The sequence below is a fragment of the Lissotriton vulgaris genome, chromosome 6, assembly GCF_964263255.1.
Source record: "Lissotriton vulgaris chromosome 6, aLisVul1.2, whole genome shotgun sequence".
Taxonomy (NCBI): domain Eukaryota; kingdom Metazoa; phylum Chordata; class Amphibia; order Caudata; family Salamandridae; genus Lissotriton; species Lissotriton vulgaris.
The window spans coordinates 1,039,215,358-1,039,241,271 of NC_141694.1; the positions used below are offsets into that span (position 1 = coordinate 1,039,215,358).

Below are 25,914 nucleotides of genomic sequence, written 5' to 3' on the forward strand. Positions count from 1 at the left end.
GTTCAATCGAGCGGCGCCTACTGACACGTCGCTCGGCTAAGGCTAAGTCCCTATGGACTGTGGAAACCGTCCTGATGACAAAATTATCTAGCGTACCTCGTTTGGCTCCCCCCTCAGCAGTCAGGTTAGGAATGGGTGAGGACATATCTGTAGCAAAAGTAAACAAAACAGTACTAGTAAGTATGTGACAAACAAAGGGGCACCAGAAAAAGTGTTCCTTGCTTACGGGGCAGCAGAAGAAAGAGAGAAGCCCGGCCCGGCCTGTTCAGGCCTCAGAGGGCCCGCCCTTTGCCCGGGATTCGCCCTGGGCGCTCCCGTGCAGCGGAATTTGTATGTACTTAAATAGGTTGGGCCGTTGATGTGCGAGTGGGGCAGGGCGATCAGGGAGAGCGGGCCAGGTGAGACGGCCTCGGGGTTGCCGGGACTCCTGGGAGATCGAGTCCCGGTCCCAGCGCTCACAGCCCTGCAGCCCTTTCTATTACCCACGGCAGCTTCCAAGGTCCGGTGAATCCAGGAGAGAAGATGCGGGACCCGCGAAGCGGGTTCCGCGAGAGGTGGTGGTTTCCTCCAAAAGATCTGCACCCAGCAAAGTCTCTGTTAGTGTCCCACGAGATGGTCTGTAGTCAGAGTTTTAAACAATGTGCGAGTGGGGCTGGGCGAACAAGGAGAGCGGGCCAGGTGAGACGGCCTCGGTGTTGCCGGGACTCCTGGGAGATCGAGTCCCGGTCCCAGCGCTCGCAGCCCTGCAGCCCTTTCCGTTACCCACGGCAGCTTCCAAGGTCCGGTGAATCCAGGAGCGACGATGCGGGACCCGCGAAGCGGGTTCCGCGAGAGGTGGTGGTTTTCTCCAAAAGGTCTGCACCCAGCAAAGTCTCTGTTAGTGTCTGATAAGCAAGCAATCTTCAGTTGAATTCAAGCTTCGTAAGGCAGCCTGTTTAGACATTTTAAGACCAGGGAGATGTGGGCATTTCGGTTTGTCCCCATAATCAATCTGGCCACAGTGTTCAATGAACGCTTTAGACGAGCCAGACTGTATTTGTGGAGGCCGCATAGTGTAGCACTGCCTTATAATAAGCGCTTGGACCACCTGCTTGAAATCGGCTTGAGGTAAGAAAGGTTTGAGGTTCCTGAGTGTTCTCAGAAGGTGGTTAGCTCCTTTGCTTACATTGCACATATGGGTCTTCATATTCAGATGTTTGTACAGTGTGATTCCTAGAGATTTAGCTGAGTCAATAATGCGGGGGAGCAGTTGAAGGCTGTGAGTTGGTTTATCCAGAGGTCAATATTAGGAGTGTATTTCGGGGAGAGATGAGGAGGAATTCTGTTTTGGAGGTGTTTAGCAGTAGGTGGTTCTCAGTTTGCCAATTTTGAGTAGTCAGTAGGGTGGAGTTGAATGAAATGATGTTGTCGGGGGAGGAGATTTTCAGGTAGAGTTGGGTGTCGTCTGCATACATATGGAAGCAAATGTCCATGGATTTTAGAACATTAGCTAGTGGTTCCAGAAACAAATTGAAGAGAATGGTAATTAAGGAGGATCCTTGGGTAACCCCTATGGTGACTGGGTATGGCTGGGAGAGAGAGTGGTTCGCCCTAACTCTTTGGGATCTGTGCTGGAGGAAGGAAGAGAACCATTGCAGCACCTGCCCAGAAAGGCCCATCCTTTGCTCCAGAATGATTAGGAGGTTGTCGTGATTGACAAGCAGAGGAAAGGTCGAGTAGGATAAGGAGGCAAAATTCATTTCTGTCTAGCATTATTAGGAGGTCATCCATGACGTGAGTGAGAGCTGATTCAGTGCTGTGCCCACTACAAAAGCCAGATTGGTGTTGGTCCAGGAGATGGAAATTTTCAATGTGCGCACATAGTTGAGACTGGACGCATTTTTCCAGGAGTTTGGCTAGTGCGGGGATGCTGGAGATGGGGCGGAAGTTGTTAAGATCTGTGCTGTCTGCTGTAGTTTTTTTAAAAATATAGGTGTTATCTGGGCCTCTTTTAGGCAATCTGGAATTGTGCCCTGTGAGAGAGAAGCATTGACGATCTTTGTCCAGATGGGGGAGATTGAACCCTTAATTGCTTTGAAGATGGTGGGAGGTAAAGGGTCACTGAAGTGATTAGATGGGTCGATACTCCGAAGGACTGTATTGATATCATTTTCGTTTAGGATGGTAATGGTGTCCCAGGAATCGTTGTGCTTGATACCCCAGCTAAATGGAGCAACCTTGTCTGGTGAGGCCAAGGGGGTTGCCGGGCCGTTGGAAGTTAATAGTGACCTCCTGGTTTCTAGATCAATGTTAATAAGTCTAGTTTTTTCACTAAAAAAGTACGCCAAGTCAACACATGAGGGAGGACTGACATCCGAAGCTGATCGGTTGGAGGCTATGACAAATTGTTGTTTAACTAGTTCAAACAGTTTCTTTGGTTGATTGGCCGCTTGGTTAAGTTGGGATCTGACATGTTCCCCCTTGGCTGTCTTGATTTGTTTGTTATAAGAGCTTCCAGCTGATCTGAGATTTTTTAGATGGTCCGCTGAAGGAGTGGATCTCTAGGAGCGCTTGATGGCCCTTAGATTGCGACATTCCGAGTTTAGGTTGCTATTGAACCAAGGTTTAGATATTTTTGAGGATGCATTTTTTTGTTGGAGTGGAGCAATATCGTCCAGGATGTTAGAAATGGAAGAGTTATAGAAGTCTGTGAGTGCATGTACTTTGACTTAGTCTCTTTGAGGAGAGAGGGCACACAGCGGGTTGCAAGGTCAACTGTATTGATGTCTCTGAGGTCTCTTCTCCAGATCTTCGGTTTAGTAGTTTGAGACTTACTCTGAGATACCTCCAAGTTGATATGGAAGGAGATGATGTGATGGTCCGACCAATGGCAGGGTATGATGGAGTCCAAAGTGATAGTATGCCCTTTGGAGATGATGAGGTCAAGAGTTTCCCCTTTGCTGAGGGTAGGCTGGTCACAATGTTGAACAAAATCGTGATCCTTCAAGAAGGAATTGAGGCATGCTATGGCTTGGTCATTAGGGTTAGACCAATGAAGGTTAAAGTCTCCCAGTTAGATGTGGGACTGCACTGAATCCACGTTGTCAGCTATGATTTCCATTAATTGTTCAATGAATGGGAGGTTATTGCTCGGAGGGTGATAGAATGTATGAAGTTTGCAAACCAGCTGCTTGTTACTGGAAATGTTGAAGCAAAAGTATTCACAGGTTAATGGTGAGGAGGACTCTGAGAAAGAGATCGCAAGTGTACTTCGATGTATACAGGCTAGGCCACCTCCCATCTTCTTAACTGAGTCCAGACGAGTTATGTCATGGGTGGGGTGCACCAAGAGGTCTAGAATCGGAGTGGACGAGGGGTTGAGCCAAGTTTCTATGAGGATAATGATGTCTATCTCATTATGTTGTATGAGATCGAAGATCTCAGAGGCAAGGTTGTTGGCAGACAGTTGAGTAGTATGCATTTGAGTGTAGGTGGAATATGGAGGGATAGAGACTGAATGATGTTCACTCTCTTGAGGTTGTCAATATTTATGACTCTGCAGTTGTGGTGGGGTTCTCTGTTCGGGTTAGAGTGAATGGTTTGAATTATTCCCTTTGTACTCGTATTGATGTCCGTGCTGGAAGAAAGGATGTGAGGAGGCCATCCATTTCATTGGGCGCAAGCCCGGTCAATGATCATCTGAGGCGGGAAGCTGTGTTATGAAGAGGAACCGTATTACAGAAAATAGGGGAGGAGGGATGGTCATGGAGAGCTTTATCTATGACACTGGCGGGGTTCTTGGCCAGTTTGGATGAGAGCGGAGGGGGCTTAACACGGGGACATATTCAAGTGAGAGGGCTTTCAAAACATTCGTTGGAGAGAAGGTGCAGTTGGAGGGAGATATCGTCCAAGCGTGAGTGTAAATTTATTGCTGTTTCATATGGTTTGCATTATATGTTATGTTATGTTATGTTATGTTATGTTATGTTATGTTATGTTATGTTATGTTATGTTATGTTATGTTATTATAAGCTTGTAGAGCGCTATATCACCCAGGGGTATCTAAGCACTATCAGCGGACACACAACATCTGTGGGTGCAGGTGCCAAATCACAGAGGCCCCCACGTCTCCCCAAAAAGCACCGTCTTCAGCTTTTTCCTAAACAACAGCAGGTTAGTTTCCTTCCTAAGTTCCGCGGGCAGGCGGTTCCATGCCAGGGGGACAATGCTAGAAAAGGCTCTGCCACCCTTGGATGTGAGGTTATACCGAGGGCAAAGCAGGTTACATGCCTCAGCCGACCGGAGGGACCTGGTAGGTAGGTACCTGAAGAGCCGATCCTTGATGTATTTAGGGGCTGAGCCTTAGATTGCCTTGTGTGCAATGCAGAGGCTTTTAAGTTTTAGCAATAGGCAGCCAATGTAAACTGCAAAGTAGGGCATAGCTCGAGTGTGCCTAGGTTTGTTAAAGATAAGCCCGGCCGCATCGTTCATTATGACCTGAAGTCGGGCCAGAAGATTGTTTGGGAGGCCATGGTATAGGGAGTTACCATAGTCCAGCCGTGCCATAAAGAAAGAAAGAGCTCCAAAGGATGTGCTCTGAAAAAAACTTTTTTGTGCTCTGGGAAAAACCACCCTTGATCACTCATAGTATGTATCCTGATCAACTACGTAACTTGATATATGCATACCAGCGATTCTCTTACACTCAAACTATCCTCAAACGGTAAATCCAGCACATGCTATGAGCGTGCTTAATCATCTGTCAATAAGAACATGTAAAGTAGTCAAAAAATAATCCTAGTATATATCGATGTGAAGAACTACAGCAAAAAAGGCACCCAAGTAACACTCACATGTAAGTTCTAAAATACTGATCTTCAAATCCTTCATACCGTTTTTTAAAAAGGATGCTACTCCGCCGTTCAAGGTTTTTGGACCATGGGTGAGACCATTTGATGCATTGTCTATGGAATAGTCACATTCTACTTATAAATAGTTGCCTGGAGACAAACTGCTTTCAAAGAATTGGTACTAGGCACTGTTGATTGAATATATAAAAAACTTTGCTCTTGTAGTGGATCTTTAGAGAACTTTTTGTTCTCCTCTGATTTCACTACCTATTGTAGGAATCACAGACTTTCACAAATAGAGGACAGTATAATTATGGACAGATGCTTCAAAAATAGTTTCAAATAGGGACATGGTGAGAATTCTGAGCAGAAATCTTGCAGTAGTTGATAGATTAAAATTAAGGGATGCATTCTTTATCTGAATAAAATTGTAGTAAGGATATGCACAAAGCCGAAAACGTTGACGAGTTAAAAATATGTATTACCATACAGGTAAATTGCCCACAAGAGAAGAGTAAGCAATGTGCCTCCTTGCTCTTCTACCACCCACTCTAACTGTCTCCCACTCACCCTGTCAGCACATTCCAAATTCCAACATTCTTACATGGGACAAAAGATACGTGTCCCTACAACATGTTGCCCATATATATCCAAAACCATCAAGAGTCAATATCTGAAGTTGTGTTCTTCTGTTGAATTCCTTTGTCCTTTTATTCTTTACTCTTTCATCAAATGCAAATCCTTCTGTGTGCTCTATCATACCACCATAGCCTGTGTCTATGTTTGCGTAATTCCAATGAGGAAAACAAAAACAAAAGGGGTGGGGGAACATGGCTGCCAACTAATGAGCAGGCTGCAAGCTGCTTGACTCTCTGGGAGCACGTCTTACCTGATAACACTAACTTGAAGGATCTTTCCAGAAATCAGGAGATGGTTTGCCATGGCAATGTGTGCTTAGTAGTTAGGCTGCCCAGTCAGGATACGGTGCCAGTCACTCACAGGACTCCGTGGTCTCTGGCCATCAAGCAGCTGGGTCAGGATCAGCAGGCGGCGGCGCGGATCTACCTCTGGGGGATAGACAGAGGTATCAGCACAAGCGAGCCACTACAGTTTGTGGAGTGGAGAAAAATGTCAGACTATCAACCTATTATAAGCCCTAAAAAGATACCCAGGTTGGGAGCAAAACCTAAAGTGCAGGGAAGATCTCCCTTCACAAAAAAAGCCCAGAGGAAGAAGATAGACAGTACGGAGGTAACATTCAACACAGAAGTAAGACCGGAATGTAAAAATAGATATACTCTGAGGAACTCCCAAGTGGATTTAGATTCTTTACAGTTCCGTGGGGGGTTGGAAAAAAGGAGTGAGTCCCCTCAAATAATCACCCCCACTATACAGGTCTCGATGCCCGCAGTGAAGGGCCTAAAAGAGGCAAAATCACTGCATGCAAAAAAAGAGGAGATAACTTTAGGAATTCAGCAGACCCTTTGAGTGGGAAAGTAAAAATCACACCCTCACTAAGATTTTTTTTAAAGTGCAGGAGATGAGAAAATTACCCAACAATATAACCTCTGGTCCAATTACTAGTACCCACAATATGGATTACCCTGAGGTCGGGGGTATACATGATTTGTCTCAAGTGAATTGGCTTCAGGTTTTGTCGGAAGAGTCAGCAAGCCATATAAGTATACTGGACTCGGAGGTGATCCCACCTCAAGTGAGGTAATTGGAATTTTTATGGTCAATTGTGTCCCCTAACGTAGACCCCAACGGCTCCATGTACGTGCTTCAAGTACATGTAATTTCCCTCCATGACCAGATATGAAGACGCAAATACATTTGCGTCCAACGTTAACATGTTCTCTTTCAGATCCACCATGAATGGGTCGATAATTCTGTTCCTAAGTATGCCGTGCCACCGTCTTTACATGGTGCACTTTCACGTTTTCCTGGCTCTGTCGAGTTAGGCCCTGATTTCGAGCCATCGAGCCCTTTCTGCCTTCTGCCTCTGAAAGCTGCAGCCTGGACTTGCATCCATGACCCTTGCCTTACTCCCTGTGCGGCGAGCGGTACCCGGCTCGGCCTGCTTGCCTGCCAAGACAATTCAGCCTTCAAGTTATCTGCTCCGCTCCTCGAAAAATACATTCCTGTCTAGTGATTTAGGTAAACATCTCCCCGGCTGCAGAGCAAAGGGCCCGGCCTTTCTGTCTCCGTGCATGAAATTCATTGCTCCTGTTACCATGGTAGGCCCATGGCCCCTCGCATTACACGTAGACACATAGACACATATGCACGCACTAGCAGTCAGTATAGAATAGCTCTGCCCGAAAGACCTTTCCTTCTAGATAAAACTGTTCTTCAACACAAGATATCAGATATGATTTGGGATTAGGTTGTTCTGACACGCCAGACTTCTGTCTCCCCTTCTGGTGCTAAATGTCAAGTCCCCTTCACCCTCCAGTTACACGTCAATCACACGTCATGTTGCCTGCGCGCGCATCCAGCTATATATTTCTGCTGACACTGCAGGATTCCTCTATGAATCCACCCACTTGTGACACTTTCATGTGACGTTTCTAGCACACACCTCCGTGTACGCCCTCGTGCACGCCTTCTGTTACGTACATGTGTTCTTATCTCGTTTCTTTCAGCTGTTACGCCTTCTGTATCCATCACCATTGTATGCTTTTACTATATATAATGTGCACTGTTAATAAAGCAATGTCTATCCCTTCCTGAACCCTCGTGGTGATGGAACATGATACCATGGTTCGAACCATTCCATTACATGGAAAAAAAAACCTTATAAACTCAGATGCCACGGACTCTGCCTCTCATTTTTGATTGAGCTATTTTATTGAACTTATACCGCATAGAAATTCCATATCCGGTAAATTTATTTACCACATAATTGGCGCCCGAATAGGGACCCCTCCCCCACCTTACACGCCGGCGATGCGTCGCAGGCCTTGCCCCCTGCCACAGCCGTGACGGACAACTACGCGTACCCGCAGGATTTCCTGTATCTCCTTCAGGCCTACGGAGGTGACGGAGACTGCGATCGACATCCAGACGAGGCGGTGAGGAGTGCGGAGGATCCCGACCAGAGCCCAGCCGAGAGAGCAAGGTCCGAGGTGTCTAGAGGCCCACCAGTTCCGAAGTACCTACGTCACGTGTCGAGTCGAGTCCAGTCCGGTCCAGTCCAGTCAAGTTTCTGAGGCCTTCCGTTCCGTGCTTCCCGGTGAGTACCGTTGCTGGGGACGCATCTAGACGGGTGCATTAATTTGTGTCCGGTCAAGACGGGTTTGGGTACGCAGACCCGGTCTGCACTGTTTTAGCAGTGTATCTGTACTGTTTAGCAGTATATCCAGTATCCAGTTATCAAGTTATTGTCCGTTCCGAAATGTTTTAATGTATTTTAATGTCGTGGTATGAGTGATTGTTTGATCGTCATTCCTGTGTTTATTGTATTAGTTGTGTCCAAATCCGAGTAAGTATCAAGTATCAAGCATCAAGTTACAGGATGCCTCTATTCTCTAAACTGAGACAGTTAGGAACTAGAAAAGGGATACTTGAGGAAGCTGTTCCCATCCCACCCAGGGACACTCCCGGTCATTTTATGTACCACAAGCACGGCTTAGACGCTGTATTATATCTCGACTTGTGGGTGGATTACACTAAGGATTTAGCAGAGAATCAGAGATGGCCCTCTACAGGGACATGGGATGCCGAGTGCATCATGAGAGTAGAAGAAGTGTTGTGGAAAAAGAAAGCCAGACAGTCACAGAAAGATGCCATTGATTTATGGCGTAAAGAATCACACAGACGGACAGAGAAAGCACTCAGAAAAGCAGAGAAAAGTAGAAAAGTAGAGAGGATTCTGAAAAAGCCAAAGAAAAGGAACTTCTAGAAGAAGGAGAACGAGTTAGAATGGAACAACACGATAGACAAAGTAATGCCATTATGACAGGATTGTATCCAGTCCTGGCCGAGGGCCTGCCCAAGGCGACCCCGGAAACACCGAAAAATCTGCCCCCTCCATTGGTTCCGACCAAATTACGTCATAAGACCGCAGCAGACATTTTCCTTTCTTCCTACTTAGACGACGTAGCTCCCGCATATACCAATGTACCCGTCCCACCTGCACCTGTACTACCCGCTGATCGTCTGCCCCCAGGTTCGCAACAGCAGACCCCTCCCGCATCATTTCCCGCACCTGCTAATACTTCCCCTATTGTTCATCCTGGTATTAACCCGCTTAATCCTTTTGGGGCTGACGCTGCTCAGGCCCCAACCCCTTTTCAGCAGATACCGACCACACAACCAGGTCATGCTCAAGCCTCCGCTACAGGAGGTGCTACAGGAGGTTACCGTACCCCGCCACCTACACAGCGATTGACAATAAGAGACTTAGCTGCACAACATACCCCGAAAGGGGCCCCTTTAGAAAAGCTTAAAGAATATCTTACAGACTGTAGATATGATCCCGTTCCAGGCAAGCAAGGGCCCATGATGTTAGCCTCAATACGTTTAAGACGTGCTGCAAATGTTTTAGTTTTATTGCCAGGAATGCTAGATTATCTAGACAGGATATATCGCTTTGTTCAGACTGGGGAGGGTCCTGAATGTATTCACGAGGCCATGGCATATCAGAAAGTAGACACTCAAAGTATGATATTAAGATTCCTCGTAAACTGTTTTATAAGAGAACGAGATCGGCCTGGTGTAAATAAAGAAGAGATGGAGGTACTAACTACATGGAGTCAGAATATAGCAGACGGAAAACATGATAAACAGAAATGTATAGAGGCCATGTACAGAAAGGTCCGTAAAGAAATAGTAGTAATGCATGAAAGAGAGAAGGATGCAAGGGAAGCAGAAACAGACAAGAATAAATCCTCAGAGGAGGATGAGCCAGAACATACAGAAATGGTGGCATATGTAGGTAAGGGTGGACCCTTTAATAAAACGTTACGTCCAGAAAGCAAGAGACTTTTTCACTCTGCTATGTCAAACCCGAGGACTCCTGAACATCTATTTCAGGCTACCGATAAAATACTTCAAGAACGAATGGGGTACCATGTACTCAATTCCATGGATGAACAAGAATTAGCCAGGTCAGCAGTACAATGGGCTGACAATTCCGATAGATATAATGATGACTCAGTAGCGCAAACCTTTTTGAATCTTTCCCCCGACGAACAGCGACTAGCTGGTATGTACATGATACAACACCTCCTTACGTTGTATAAGAGCCAACATTCTGATCCAGGTCCCCTACCTGATGTACTAGTAGAGTTACTAATGAATAAATGGAGAGGCCTCGGTACCGATTTAATTAAAGTAATTTTAGAACATCGACATAGATATAGTGCTTTCCTGAATCCACAGTTTGTTTCAGCTCCACCCCCAGTAAGGAAAATGTTTTACATAGACAGACAGAATCCTTTACGAGAAGTACATCCAGTCAGGAATGCTGATGATACCCTTACACGTGTGTATGTATACACGCCTATAACTAAAATGGAATTATTAGAAATGAAGAAAATAGTGCCCAGTCATGATAAAGACCCTGCAGGTTTCCACTGTGAAATAAAAGACATGCTACTCATGGGAGATTACACCTATCCCGACATCATGAAAATATTGAAAGTTTTACTGCCTGCCGGTATTTACGAGAAACTCAAAGAAAAAGAATGGGAGGTGGGAGACCAAAAGATCGATTGGGCTGCATTAGAAACTGAAGAGACAGGTCGAACCCCAGGGTTGGGTCTTGGGGATAAAACTAAAGCATTACCAGGATTGTTAGTACAGGTTTTGCCACGTTTGTTAGCAACTAAAAAGGAGGACTGGGATGCAATCTCAGCCTGCAAACAGAAACCCGATGAGGACACTAGTGATTTTTATTCCCGATTTGAGAAATGTTTTATTATTAATAGTGGCCTGAAAGCAAGTAGCGAGTCATACCCACACCTTTTTGTATCCAAATTAGTCGAGAATTCATTGCCCCAGGTTAAGAACCGTGTACTGAAAGTCGAGAGCACATGGCAAGCTAATTCGCCTTCACAAATGTTACAAATGTTACAGTATCACCAGAATAGGATCAGGGAAGAACATGATCATGAACAGAGACGTATGAAAGACACGAAATTGAAAATGCTAGTTGCTCAGTCAGTTCCAGCTGACGGACATAAAAGGGGTACTACACAAGCTTCACAAGCCAATAATTCAAATTCAGCAACTCCTGTTAAAGGGACATGCAACTATTGTAAACAGCCAGGTCACTATGTAAACGATTGTACAGTTTTGAAACACAACATAGCCACAGGTAAAACTAAAGAGAGACCGCGTCCTCCTAGACAGGACCAGGCCCCAAAACACGCGCCACAGAACGTTCAGCCTATGTCTATGCAGACTTCACAACAGACTGTAGCGGTACCACAGCCACAACCCATTGCCGCAACACAACACGCAACGCAGCAGATGTACCAATATGCACAATCTGACTATCCTGATTATCAGCGATACACATGAAACAGCCTAGAAAGGGAGGTCGGCTTGCCTCTTATTGAGGTTCCTGTAGATCAAGAGGGTCCTTATGTACATAGTCAGGTATTAGGGAAAGATAGAAAGTTTTTGATTGACACAGGGGCAAGCAGGACAACAATAAGTCATGACGAGGTTCCAGGGGCACCCCTCTCAGGCTCACAGAATGTTTCCCTTGGTTTTTCAGGAAAGCCTATTGTTAATGAAGTATCGAAACCAGTTCCACTTGCAGTTGGTCCATTGTCCCGCACTACAGATTTATTACTCACGAAATCCTGTCCAGAAAATTTACTTGGTATAAAGACCCTGAAAGCTCTAGGAGCTGTAATATGTTGTTCTCCTGAAGGAGTAAGATTGTTTTTGCGTGACTTTAAGGGTCACTACGTGTTGAGAGATATTGATCCCAGGTTACAGAATGTTCCTGCACATTTATGGGCGAAAGGCCCCACTGATGTAGGTTGCATGCACATTACTCCATATCGCGTCACACTGAAGCCAGGAGTAGTACTACCACGCATTCGACAATACAAGTTACCTCCAGATGCTGTAGTGGCTTTACTGAAAATCATTGACGAGCTCATTGCACAAGGAGTGGTTGTAGAAACCGACTCCAATCTTTGTAACTCCCCTATCATTCCAATTCTTAAACGTACTGATCCAAAAGCACCTCCAGTTTATCGAATAGTTATCGATTTACGAGAATTGAATAAATGCATTGTACCACAATATCCCGTGGTTCCAGACATTTCGTCTCTATTGACAGCTATTGATTCCGAAGCGACGTTCTTCACTGTAATCGATCTCAAGAACGCCTTCTTTAGTGTCCCTATTGACCCGGAAAGCCAATATCTTTTTGGATTCTGTTTAAATGGCCGAAGCTTCAAATTTGCACGTGCACCTCAAGGATTCACAGAAAGCCCCAGTATCTATAGCCAAGCATTAAAACGACAACTGGACAGTATCCACATGCCTGACAACACTGCCCTACTCCAGTACGTCGATGATCTATTGATCACCGCCCGTAGTGAACCAGAATGTGAACAAGCGTCACTGACAGTTTTGCATTTTCTGGCGGACAAGGGACACAAGGTGTCTACTTCGAAGCTACAATTTTGTGTTCAGCACGTGGTGTACCTTGGGCACTTGCTGACCAAGTGGGGTAGGCAGCTGACACCTGAACGAATTCAATTAATTGCACATCTTCCGCAACCCAAGACACAGAAAGAAGTACGAGCCTTTATTGGACTCACTTCCTATTGTAGACAATGGATTCCACAATATGCATTCCTAGCTAAGCCACTCATACAGTTGACAACACAGGAGGCAGCGTCTTCGACTGTCCTCCCTTGGACTCAGGAACATACACAAGCTTTTGACGAATTAAAGAAAGCCTTATGTCAAGCACCAGTTTTAGCAACACCATGTTACAGTAAGCCTTTTACACTTTTTGTCACAGAACGCGAAGGTACTGCATTGTCAGTACTCACCCAGGATCAAGCAGGTTCACACAAACCGTGTGCTTATTTTTCCAGTACATTAGATCCAGTAGCCTAGGCTTTGCCTGCGTGCTTGAAATCAGTTGCAGCGACAGCTCTAGCGATCAGACAAAGTGATTCCATAGTGCTAGGACATCAATTGACAGTACAAGTTCCACATGCCGTGGAAGTCCTTTTGAACAGAACACAGACTCAACATTTGACTATAGCACGACTGACAGGTTATGAATTAACATTGTTTCAGCCACACATAGAAATCAAACGCTGCAATACATTGAATCCTGCTACACTTTTACCATTAAGTGAGACAGACCCTTTGGCACATGATTGTGTTGAAGTCATTACCATTACGACGAAACCCAGACAAGACTTAACAGACACCGTTTTACCAGATCCAGACCTGACACTTTATGTGGATGGTTCATGTATGAGAACAAGTACAGGAGAGTTAGTGGCCGCATATGCAGTAACGACAGAAACTGAAGTCATAGAAACACATCGCATTGACACCCTGTCAGCCCAAGCAGCAGAGCTCATTGCTCTGACTCAAGCCTGTATACAAGCAAAGAACAAGAGAGTTAACATCTACACGGATTCACGTTATGCATTCGGAGTCGTACACGACTTCGGTGTACTCTGGCGAGAGAGAGGTTTTTTGACCTCCCACGGAGCCAAGATCCAGCACGGTCCCCTCATCCAAGCTCTGTTAGAAGCAATACATTTGCCTACAGCCATATCCATCATGAAGTGCAAAGCACATACGAAAGTTACAGATACCATTTCCCAGGGTAATGACCTGGCAGATCGAACGGCCAAGCATACAGCTCAGACTCATACTCACACAATTGATATGACAAAGACAATAGTAGTAGTAGTAATAGCTTTATTCGATAAAATCATATCATAAAAGCATTTCATACATCTTAAAAAACATTTTTAAAACAGCAATCATCAGCATAAGAACATTTAATCGACATAGCAGCATATTGGGTGTGGGAGCTTGGTCACTGGATTAACAGTTTTCTTGCAGCTCTAAGACGCCAGGCCCAGCCTAAAAATTTTGCCATGCAGGTGGAAAAGAAGGGTCTAGCATCTGTACGTAGGATACGCAGCGCTTCTAAATGAGAACGAGTTCCCAAACTCCTGCAAAGGGGCTTCAACCACCTGCGTCTTGGGGCTGCATAGACACTACACTCAAACAACATGTGGGGCACAGACTCTACCCTTTGGTCACAAAAAGGGCAGTAAGGTACAGTTTGGGCCGGCGGTCTCCAAGTGGACGTAAACTCACATAATGGAAGCACCCCCACCGTAAACTTGATATACAGTGATCTGTCCCATGAGCTCTGGATAATATCCAGATAAGATTCCCTTAATGGTAACTCTTTGAACGACAAAAACAGGATTACAGATTTGCAATGGTTTGTACTACGAACCCTCTCACTGTCTACCCATGCCCAATAAGCCTTCTTTAGCTGTTGTTTCGGGGGTGCAGATTTGTTAGCCCAAGCCTTTCCTAGTCCTAGTTTGTGCAGCAACTTTTTGACTTCCCTGAGCCAGATAATTTTATGTGATCCCGGTAGTGACATAATGTCATTCAAGGCTTCTGCATAACTTCTAAGTTCCTGCACATTCCAGATTCTGGACCATAACAGGAGTGGGCGTAGTTTTACTTGATCGCAAATAGCCCGGGTACCTGCATCTAACAGCAGTGGGATTGTTGGCGTGCTGCGGGGCAAACCCATTAGATCTTTGTGAAAGTTACTCTCAAGATGAGCCAGAGTATCAACTCTGTGAGTGCCCCACAGCTCGGCACCGTAAAGTGCCGCGCTCACAACCCTTGCCCTATAAATATCCAGGGGGGCCCCAATAGGTTTTAGTGATGAGGCTCGCTGTTCCTTAAGCAAGGCACCTGCCACCCTTTTGTGAGTCAGGAACACTTTTTGGTGGTGTGCCTTCCAGCTCATGGTGTCACTGATGCGTATACCCAGGTAGTCAAATTCTTTGACGCGATCAAGTGGGACAGAGTCTAGGGCCGGGGGAAAGACAGACTTTTTGGGCGGGTTAAGAACCAAAAACTTAGTTTTCCCTATGTTTATGGCCAAACCCCTTTCATCGCAGAACGCCTTAAAGCTGGAGAGGAGCGATTGGATGCCCATTGGTGTTTTCGAGATAAGGAGGGTATCGTCCGCGAACAGGAGCGTTGGAATTTTCCTTCCAGCCAGGGTGGGTGCGTCTGATGGTTGCTGGAGTAGATGCTCCACCACTCCGTTAATGTAAAGAGAAAACAGAGTGGGGGCAAGCACACACCCTTGGCGGACGCCCCTGTCCACTGGGATACGAGGTGTTTTCTCTCCCTGTGCACCCCATCTAATTTGGGCAAAATTCCTGTCATGAAATTTTACAAGGAGCGAGAGCAGGTAGGGAGGGAGGCCTAACCCATCGAGGACGTTCCATAAAAGTGCGCGTGGTACTAGGTCGAACGCAGTCCGCAAGTCAATGAAGACTAAATACAGACTGCCCCCTCCCAGCACCACCACTTTCCAATAGATCATTAAAAGACGGAACGTCTGCTCGATTGTACCTGTTCCTGTTCTGAAACCCGCTTGAAGATCTGACAGGATATGATTTTCATCGGCCCACTGGATGATCCTGCCCAATACCACCTTTCCTGCTACCTTTTGGGAAGAGACAATAGTCCCGACACCGACACATTGCATGACAGTGAGGGATCCCGCCCTAGATGTAATTGACATACAGACACATGCTACACCAGATGAAATCAAGAAATGGACTGAACTAGGAGGGATACAGACAGAACAGGGATGGATGACGAAGGGAAAAGCCACATGGTTTCTCCCCGACTCTATGGTTCAAGTTATCATTAACACAGCACATAGTCCTGCGCATTTAGGAGAAAAAGCCATGTTAGACAGTATTCAAAACCTTTGGTACAATAAGCATTTACGAGCAGCAGCAAAACAGAAAGTGCGTACTTGCATGATCTGTTGTCAGTTCAACCCAGGAAAGGGCATTCCCGTAGAGCGAGGTGGATTTCATCCTCCCGATCACCCTTTTGAAGTCCTCCAGATGGATTATATCCAGATGGAACGTTGTCGAGGATTCAAATATGTCCTCGTAGTTGTATGTGCACTCTCCCGATGGACAGAAGCATATCCAGTCCCAGATTACACTGCTCCGACCACTGCCAAGCAGCTGGTACGTGAATTTTTCCCCAGGTATGGTTTGCCCCGTATCGTGTACTCAGACAATGGTCAGCCATTCTCGTCCGAGCTTATGAAGCAGGTATCACTCCTGCTAGGATATCAATGGAAGTTCCACTGTGTCCGACATCCCGAGGCAGCAGGTCTCGTAGAGAGACATAATCAGACACTGAAAATACGCCTTGCAAAAGTATGTAAAGAGAAAGGCGTTGATTGGATTGTCGCCTTACCAGTTGCACTTTTCTACATGAGAATGGTAGCCCATTCAAGAACAGGGCTATCCCCGTACGAGGTGGTCTTTGGTAGGCCGCCGAATATGTGGGGGACGCCTCTGCCTCGTAAGATCACAGATGTTGACTGTAATATGCTGACAGATTACCTTGCCTCCTTGATGTCTGCACTACAATCATGTCGTTCACAGGTAGCAGCAGCCTTTCCCGACAACACCGAGGTGAAGCCACACGAGATCGTCCCTGGAGATCTGGTGCTTATTCGGAACTTTGATCGGAGGAATCCGCTGGAGCCCCGCTGGCAGGAGCCGAAGCTTGTTCTTCTCACAACAAGGACCGCGGTGAAGGTGGAGGGCCGCAAAGGCTGGCTCCACTCGAGTCATATTAAGAAATACCATGGACTGCCGCCAAAAACAGACTCCCAGCCCTGCCCCGTTTCAGAGACTGATACTAAACTCCCACTGGTAGAGAAAACTCCTCAGCAGGAGTACAAACTGAAATTAAGGTCTAGCAAGTCAGACAGTTTAATTGTTTAAGTCCTCCCCTAGGTGAAGCGGTTAGACAGGTTCCTGACATGTACAAGTTAGACCCCAATAGAGAGAGAGATAGACAGAAACAGATCAAGAAACATGAATATTGTAAATCTCTCCGCAGTCACTGCATTGTGACATTATTGATTATGTTTTTTCTGAGTCTTACGATTATTGCTGCAAGCATATTATTACACATGTACTTTCCTATCTCCGTACGTGCACATTCTTCCTCAAACGACACTGTCGAGCATACTTTCAGTGAATTGCCCCCTCACGAGTTATCATACCGACTTGCGCTGCGCAACAATACATTCATCAGTATGTTACATCATTCTCATCAGACCAGCAATGCTACAAATTGTTGGATATGTGGCCGACTCCCTCCCTATCAGAAATACAAGGGAGTTCTGCCCCTCTTTCCGTACCCGTTTACACACAATGGTTCCTGTGGTGCATGGTTTAGTTTAATAAATTCTTTAAATTCTGATTCCATAGTTTACCAGGGCAATTGGGTATGGGGAAATCTGAACACAGTTATGCATAAAGTATGTTTCCCTGACAAGGAGGGTCTTCCGCAAAGGACAGGGACTGATCTAGAAAACGAAGTGTATGGATTAGGTAATTTTACACTTAACCTCATGATTCTGAATGTACTCTCCGATACAAAACCAGACTTACCCGCTATGTCAGTATTACCAGTCAAAGGTGAATTATGTGTCAGAAAGAATGGTTCAGTTCATCTAGGTCATAGTAAATGTACTACTGTGATTGAATTCAGTGATAAAGGCAAGTCTACATTCAAAGCTTCCCGTCATTCCTATTTCATTTGTGGTCATACAGCTTATGTTCGCTTACCTCTAGATTGGGATGGTACTTGCTACATTGCATTCCTTCTGCCACCTGTTTTCCTAGCCCCACCTGATTATCATAGGGATTCCCATCTAGTACACAATAAATCCAAGAGAGATCTCCCGATTGTCGACTATACTGAAACAGCATGGGAGCAATACACAGACTTCAATAAAGGTTTCTTTCCCTATTTAGGTACTGTCTCGAATAGTAAACTGATACGTAAATTAACTAGAACCCTTGAAGCAGTAGTGAATGAAACTACTTCCACCCTAGGCAACTTAACAGAGGAACAGTCTGCTATGAGACTTGTTGTTCTTCAGAATCGTCTTGTTCTTGATGTCATCCTGGCCGATAGGGGCGGAGCTTGTAGAGTCATCGGATCGAGCTGCTGTGTTTTCATTCCAGAAAACGCACCATCAGTATATAGAGCCATAACCCGTCTCCACAAGATTGCAAGTCAGATACACCAGAATCCAGGCACCTGGACTTGGTCCGGTTGGCTCTGGAGCGTGTTATCAGCCTGGGGATGGAAAGTCCTATCCTTCCTCGGAATAGCCCTTCTCATAGTATTCAGTTGTTGTCTATGTTTACAATGTGGGCCGGCGATTTGCGGCTTGTGTGCCACATCATGTATTCCCCATCCAAGTCCACATTCCAAATCCCGCCTGAAAAAGGAAGAGCAAATGGTGTTATATGAACAAATAGATAGACTAATGAAGATTGATATATCATGAAGGGTCCGTAGGGGACAAGGAGGGAATGAGGTAATTGGAATTTTTATGGTCAATTGTGTCCCCGAACGTAGACCCCAACTGCTCCATGTACGTGCTTCAAGTACATGTAATTTCCCTCCATGACCAGATATGAAGACGCAAATACATTTGCGTCCAACGTTAACATGTTCTCTTTCAGATCCACCATGAATGGGTCGATAATTCTGTTCCTAAGTATGCCGTGCCACCGTCTTTACATGGTGCACTTTCACGTTTTCCTGGCTCTGTCGAGTTAGGCCCTGATTTCGAGCCATCGAGCCCTTTCTGCCTTCTGCCTCTGAAAGCTGCAGCCTGGACCTGCATCCATGACCCTTGCCTTACTCCCTGTGCGGCGAGCGGTACCCGGCTCGGCCTGCTTGCCTGCCAAGACAATTCAGCCTTCAAGTTATCTGCTCCGCTCCTTGAAAAATACATTCCTGTCTAGTGATTTAGGTAAACATCTCCCCGGCTGCAGAGCAAAGGGCCCGGCCTTTCTGTCTCCGCGCATGAAATTCATTGCTCCTGTTACCATGGTAGGCCCATGGCCCCTCGCATTACACGTAGACACATAGACACATATGCACGCACTAGCAGTCAGTATAGAATAGCCTCTGCCCGAAAGACCTTTCCTTCTAGATAAAACTGTTCTTCAACACAAGATATCAGATATGATTTGGGATTAGGTTGTTCTGACACGCCAGACTTCTGTCTCCCCTTCTGGTGCTAAATGTCAAGTCCCCTTCACCCTCCAGTTACACGTCAATCACACGTCATGTTGCCTGCGCGCGCATCCAGCCATATATTTCTGCTGACACTGCAGGATTCCTCTATGAATCCACCCACTTGTGACACTTTCATGTGACGTTTCTAGCACACACCTCCGTGTATGCCCTCGTGCACGCCTTCTGTTACGTACATGTGTTCTTATCTCATTTCTTTCAGCTGTTACGCCTTCTGTATCCATCACCATTGTATGCTTTTACTATACATAATGTGCACTGTTAATAAAGCAATGTCTATCCCTTCCTGAACCCTCGTGGTGATGGAACATGATACCATGGTTCGAACCATTCCATTACATGGAATAAAACCTTATACTTATAAACTCAGATGCCACGGACTCTGCCTCTCATTTTTGATTGAGCTATTTTATTGAACTTATACCGCATAGAAATTCCGTATCCGGTAAATTTATTTACCACACAAGTAGAGGTTGGTGTACCAACGCTGCCCATGAACCAGGAAGATATAGGAGGTCTTCTACTCATGCTCTCAGAAGAGATTATAAACAATTTTTTAAAATCAGAACCATATCAAGCCAAAATCTGTGAAGCCTTTAGACACTTGAACTCAAATTATCAGACTTGAGTGAAAGAATCAGCAATATAGAACATTGTATAAAGGTTATGAAAGCCGAAATACTTAATAATAGTGTGGGGATTCAAAACTTTAAAATGGATGAGAGGGCACCTACAGAAAAGATAGAAACTCTAGAAAACCACTCAAATAGGAACAATTTAAGGGCTCTTAATATTCGAGAGGGGAAAGAAAGAAGAAATCTGAAGGATTTTATTGTAAGCCTGATAAAAGAATACATACTGGTAGCTCACACATTAGATCTTCAACAGGACATACAGCGAGCACACCGGGACCCCTGTAGAAGAAATCCCAAATGAGATAAGCCTAAAACAATTCTCATACACTTCAACACCTACTCGATCAAAGAACTGATACTTACGGAAGCCCTAAAAGTAGGCTCATACACAAAAGATGACTGGGGTTTTCGCATTCGCTCTGACTTACTTCAAACTAACAATGGAAGTTAGATAAACACATGCAAGTCTCAAGTCTTTAGGACCCACTGTCCAACTGAAATTCCCAGCCACATTAAAAGTAATGTGGAATAACAAAATGTGCAATATAGAAGAGCCAAGTGAAGTTGTGAGTTTAATTAAGCAAATAAAAACTCATCTTAGATCAGTTGTCCAGCAATAAATTAAGGATACACATTGATCCCAGAGAGAAGACAGCTGATGGGCATGCAGAACTGGCCAGTTTGGTTCAAGGGAGGGTTACCCTGGGTGGGGGAGGGTTGCCTGAGGGAGGGAGGGGTCAAATATAAGATATAAATAGTAGGAAAGGTGTGCACTGGGTGGGGAGCAAGTGGGAAAAAATAAAAAAAATATACACTCCTCATATGTGACAAACAAGCTTAAAATAAAGATGCTGGAAGTCGAATGGGTCATGAAACAGTAACCTATAAGACACAAAGCCTGTGGATTTCAACATCGAACATAAATGGCTTAGGGGTATGAGGTAAACAAAGGAGATTTCTACAATATTTAAAACAATCAAGCAATGACATATTAAGGTTCTTTAATTTCGACTCCATTTTACATTCGCCGCCATTTTGTGTTGCCTTTACACAGGCTGCTTGATTCACGAAGTATCTCTGCCCCTTGGACTGCAACGTGTAAAAAAAAACCTCCGTCCTTGTCTTGAAACCCATCTCAGACACCAGCCGGCCTAACTAATCCCTGTCTGGACTACCTAATCTCTATATCAACTATCTGTTAGCCTTTAGTATTCTTCTCTTGCTGTATCTTATCTTTTGGCCTTCGCTATTCTCTCCTTGTGTTTTCCTATTTTACAACCTTTCTTTTGAAGCATACAGACATCTCCTGCCATTGCAACAGGGAACCATGGGTACCAGTATTGATTAACTCAGGGGGCTGGATAACACACAAGCATGTAAGCAGAGAGCATTCTGGTTGCACAACACCTTGTTTTCAAACTCTTCTGATTGGATAAAACTTTGTACATTGGGTGTATGTTTGTACAGATGTATTTTGGATATCAAAGTTTGTAAGCCACGGAGTAAAGTGGCAGTCTCCTGAGAACCTACTTGGTGTACTTCTTGGACAACTGTGCTTAGCTGCAGCTAATAAACTTGGTTTTCTATGCCAGCAGTGTATTCCGTGTCTCTGTGCAACAAGGCAGGTGAACTTGAAGATTTCAGGCGTGCCCTGCGCCGCCAGGCCAAAAGGCCTGATTCTTCAATTGGCAGCTGAACGTGAGGCGGCTTCAGAGTTAGCGGTTGAGCCCAAGGATCGTGAGGAGCCCCGCAGGAAAATTCCAGGCTAGGTACCCCACACCAGCGACCCCTGTATGTCGAAAAGTGGACTGATGGTCTTTTGAAGTGTGGCTTCTCCTTTCCAACGGCTGCTGGTGACTGCTGCCCTGACTGCCGCCCTGCCTTGGTCCCTTTTGGTGATGACTGGTATTGCAAGACGTTAGACGGACCTCTGTTGGCGTGAGAAGACATTTGGTTAAGTACCGGTGGGTAGCTCCCACTTCTTTGTTTTTGGTTCTTTGATTCGATTATTGCAGTAACCGAAGCCAAGGGGTGAGTACATTTGTGCCGTTTTGATTAGCCCCTTGTTGGTTGTAAAGGAGCCAGTGATGTAACGATGCCTGGTTTCAGGAAGTTTAGAAAATGTTGTTTTTTTTTGCGATATGGACTCCAGACTGGAGGACTCTTGTCCAATTCCTCCCACTGGAACTCCTACTTATGAGCTCTATTCTAAGCATGGTATGGGCCCCATCACTTTTAATGAAGTTTGGTTCCACTATACAAAGAAAGATGGTGAGTAGAAAGTAGGGATACCATTCCTCGTCATGCGTGTCCCCAAAAGTGACAGGTCAGTGTGTGTCCCCAAAAGTGACAGGTTTGTGATTGTCACCAAATGTGACAGGCCTATGATTGTCACCAAATGTGACAGGTCGAGGTCCCTAAAAGTGACATGCCTGTGTGTGTGTGTGTGTCCTTAAAACTGACAGAGTGTTCCTGTCCTTAAAAGTGACATGTTGTTCCTGTCCTTAAAAGTGACATGTGCCATGCCCCCATAGATGTGTCCTTAAAAAAAAGTGACGGGTCTCAACCCTCTATGATGACTGTAGGTGTCCATTTGTCCCAAGGGGGCGGTCTTCCAAAGGGCGGGGTTTGTTTTGGAGCCATCAGCGAACCAGAGGCCTATGACGTTTGTATGCCATTGTTATGGTGTAGAGGTGTACGCCCCTTTTAGGGGCTGCTTAGGATACATATACGACTTCCTTAAGAACCTCTTACAGCAAGCAGAAGCCTGAATACGAAAAGGTGCCCGCACCCCACATCAGAATGAAGAGATACAACCCAATCGTGAAAAGGCCAGTGTTGGGTGGCTCCCAACCCACTATCAATAGATATTACCGCAGTTTAACACCCCTGGTAATGGACGAGGATGCTCGACAAGAAACTCCTAGGGATATGGACTGCGACGTTGCTGGCTTTGGCAATGGCATATGTAGGCCTATGGAAGCACGCCGTCTCAAGGATTGCGTATGTCGGATGTCCCCGATTAAGGGCGACAGCAGCGACAGTGAGGGCTCATGTAGCGGCAGCCTGCTTGCTGGTCTCAGTTCAATGGATCTGGAGGAATCTGAAGAAGCTGTAGCACCTCCTAATACACCCGTCTATGAAGACATGGACCTTCAGGAGGATAAGGCTGCTGAGAAGGTCGTTCTGCACCAGCCTGCTACAAGCGTCGAAGATGATGGGGCATCACAGGACATTAGCGACTCTCAAGATTTCAGAGCAGCCGCCGAAGATGATGAAAATGCGAAGGTTAGTAAAAAAAATTTAAAAAGAGAATGTTATGAGCAGGCAATTACATAATGGTTTATTTTATTTCTTCAACTAACGAACTGTCAATATTTTCTTCTTTTTTACCCTAGAGAGCAAACCCAGGCGAATACACCTACTTAATAAACTATGTTAAAAAAGATGTAGCACCTCCTAGCACATCCAGCTATGATGACAGGGACCTTCAGGAGGATACGGGTGTTGAGAAGGGTATTCTGCAACAACCTGGTACAAGCGTCGAAGATGATGGGGCATCGCAGGACATTAGTGACTCTCAAGATTTCAGAGCCGCCGCAGAGAGCGGTGAATATGCAGAGGTTAGTAAGAAAATGTTATGCGCGGTCACATACATAGCGTTGTATTTTATTTCTTCAGCTTACGGATTGTAATTCTTTCTTCTTTTGAACCCTAGAGAGAAACCCCAAAAAGGCCTGCGCCAGAATGGCGGTCTACAAAAACAAACAATGTAATTTTCAATTGTCTGTGGTGCTCAAAACAGGCTGAAAGTTCCACATGCCAAAACCGTGATGGCTGCGACAAGTGTGTATGCGACTCTGACATGTGTGAAAAGGAAGATGAAGGCTTGTCCTACTACGCAAGGCAGGAAGTTAAGGCTTTTGCCGCACAGGTGGTCCTAAACTGTGTCCGGCGTGACTATTACAGCCTTTGTAACGGTCATCAAATCAACGATCCGCAGCAGGAGGCTCACGAATGTTTGTGTGAATCATACAGATCAAGAACAATACGCTACATTTGTAGTTTGATAGATCCATACAAGGTGTATAAACTGCTAAGGGTGGTGTATGGGTTGTACGCTGAAAAGAAGCTTGTCCACCCTGATATGTTGAGAATTTTGACGGCGGCAATCACTGAGATCCGATATGCCTACGACCCGAGCTTAAAATTACCGGGTATGCAGGGTATGGGCACCACTTTCAACAGAAAAATGATAGAAAAACTCGTAGCAAGGCGTATGTGTAATCTGTATAAAAAAAATAGAAAAATAGGGTCTTTGGCCCCTCGAAAACTATTTTAAACAGGTGCTTATTTAACATTACATGATAGCGTGTATTTAGAACAAAGTAATAGAATGTTACACCTCAAGGTGACTCTGTGTTAATACGTCCTTACGACACTTACTGTGAAAAATGTAAAGTATACTCTGTTTATGATTTGTTAAATTTTTTCTTTACTTTTTTAATAAAAGGCACTTATGCAAAACATGTGGCATTCATTGTCTGGTGTGTAGCGGATGATAACATGTCGGGGTCCGTGTTAAGAAAACTTTATTATGATACACGGGGAGTTGGCAGCTTGGGAAGCGCCGAAGCTCTATATAGAAGGGCTGTAGATGAAAACGAACCTGTAAGCAGAGATCTGGTGAAGAACTGGTTATCAGGAGAGGAGGCATATTCACTACATAAACCCGCCAGAAGACGTTTTAAGAGACGGCCTACAATCGTTAATGCACAATTAGATTATCAATGGCAGGCGGATATCATCAGCCTTCAAGATTTAGCAAAACATAACAACGGAGCTCACTATATATTAACTGTTATAGATGTGCTGTCCAAGTATGCCTACGCAGAAGCGTTACGCGATAAAACTGGGGCTAGCGTCACAGCCGCTTTTAAAGCCATCTTCGAGAAAGGGCGAATTCCTCAAAAACTACAAACAGATGCCGGTAAAGAATTCTTAAACAACACATTTCAGAAACTATTAAAGCACCACGGCGTTCAACATTTTGTAACACACACGGAGGTAAAAGCAGCGGTTGTAGAGCGGTTTAACAGAACTTTAAAGTCTAAGATGTGGAGGTATTTTACGGCCCAAAACACCTACAGATACGTTGATGTTCTACAGGCCTTTTTAGATGTATATAATGCCAGTTACCACAGGACCATCAAAACAGCACCCGTAGAGGTAACGCATACTAATTCGTTAGCTGTTTGGAGAACTGTGTACGGTCATAATTTCGCTACAAAGGTGAAGAAGCCTATTTTTAAAAAAGGTGATCACGTAAGAATTTCAAAATTGAAAGGGGTCTTTACGAAGGGTTACCAACAGACTTTTAGCGATGAAATATTTATAGTGGAAAGTGTGGAGCTTAAAGAGGGTTTGTATATCTACAGGTTAAAGGACTATGATGGGGAAATGGTGTCTGGGGTATTTTACAAGGAAGAATTACAAAGGATACCCGCCGATCCGCACCGGGTGTATAAGGTGGAAAAGATTCTGAAAAGGAAAGGTAGAGGCGCTAATAGTCAGGCATATGTCAAATGGAGGGGGTGGCCGGAGAAATTTAACAGTTGGGTGCTGGACAGCTCCCTGAAGGGTGTGTGAGCTGAGGAGCGTCTAAAAGCTGATGTTAAGATGGAGACAGCGCCCTTTTATATCACCCTGCCGTCCAACGCTTCTAAAGACATGTTCCCCGACAACCAAATTTCTAATTATACAGTGAAATTGGCTAAGCCTGTGGACCTGAAAGGTGATTGGGAGGTAGCCCTAACTGAGATCCAATACCCTAGAACCTGGAACACATTTACACAGACCGAGGCTAAGTTTTACCTAAAACGTGAGCAGGACCCGATGAGCATGCACGAGAGCATCCCATACGGCTACTACCCCACAGTTTTAAGTGTTGTCGATGCCATCAACAAAGCCATAGGTACCATCGAAACATATCCGAATACCCATCTGTCACTAGATAACGTCAGAAGGAAGGTGTTTCTTAAAACATCGAGTCGCACCACAACGTTTAACTGTACCGGTAA

General features: G+C 45.2%; 1 protein-coding gene across 1 annotated transcript; it reads left to right on the top strand.

The window, feature by feature from the left end:
• The first annotated feature begins 22,636 nt into the window (after nucleotides 1–22,636).
• Nucleotides 22,637–24,176, top strand: LOC147708380 (uncharacterized). Its single transcript, XM_086925730.1, has 3 exons — nucleotides 22,637–23,122; nucleotides 23,233–23,457; nucleotides 23,553–24,176. The coding sequence occupies exons 1-3, from the start codon at nucleotides 22,637–22,639 to the stop codon at nucleotides 24,174–24,176; spliced, it is 1,335 nt and encodes a 444-aa protein (XP_086781856.1).
• Nucleotides 24,177–25,914: the final 1,738 nt, after the last annotated feature.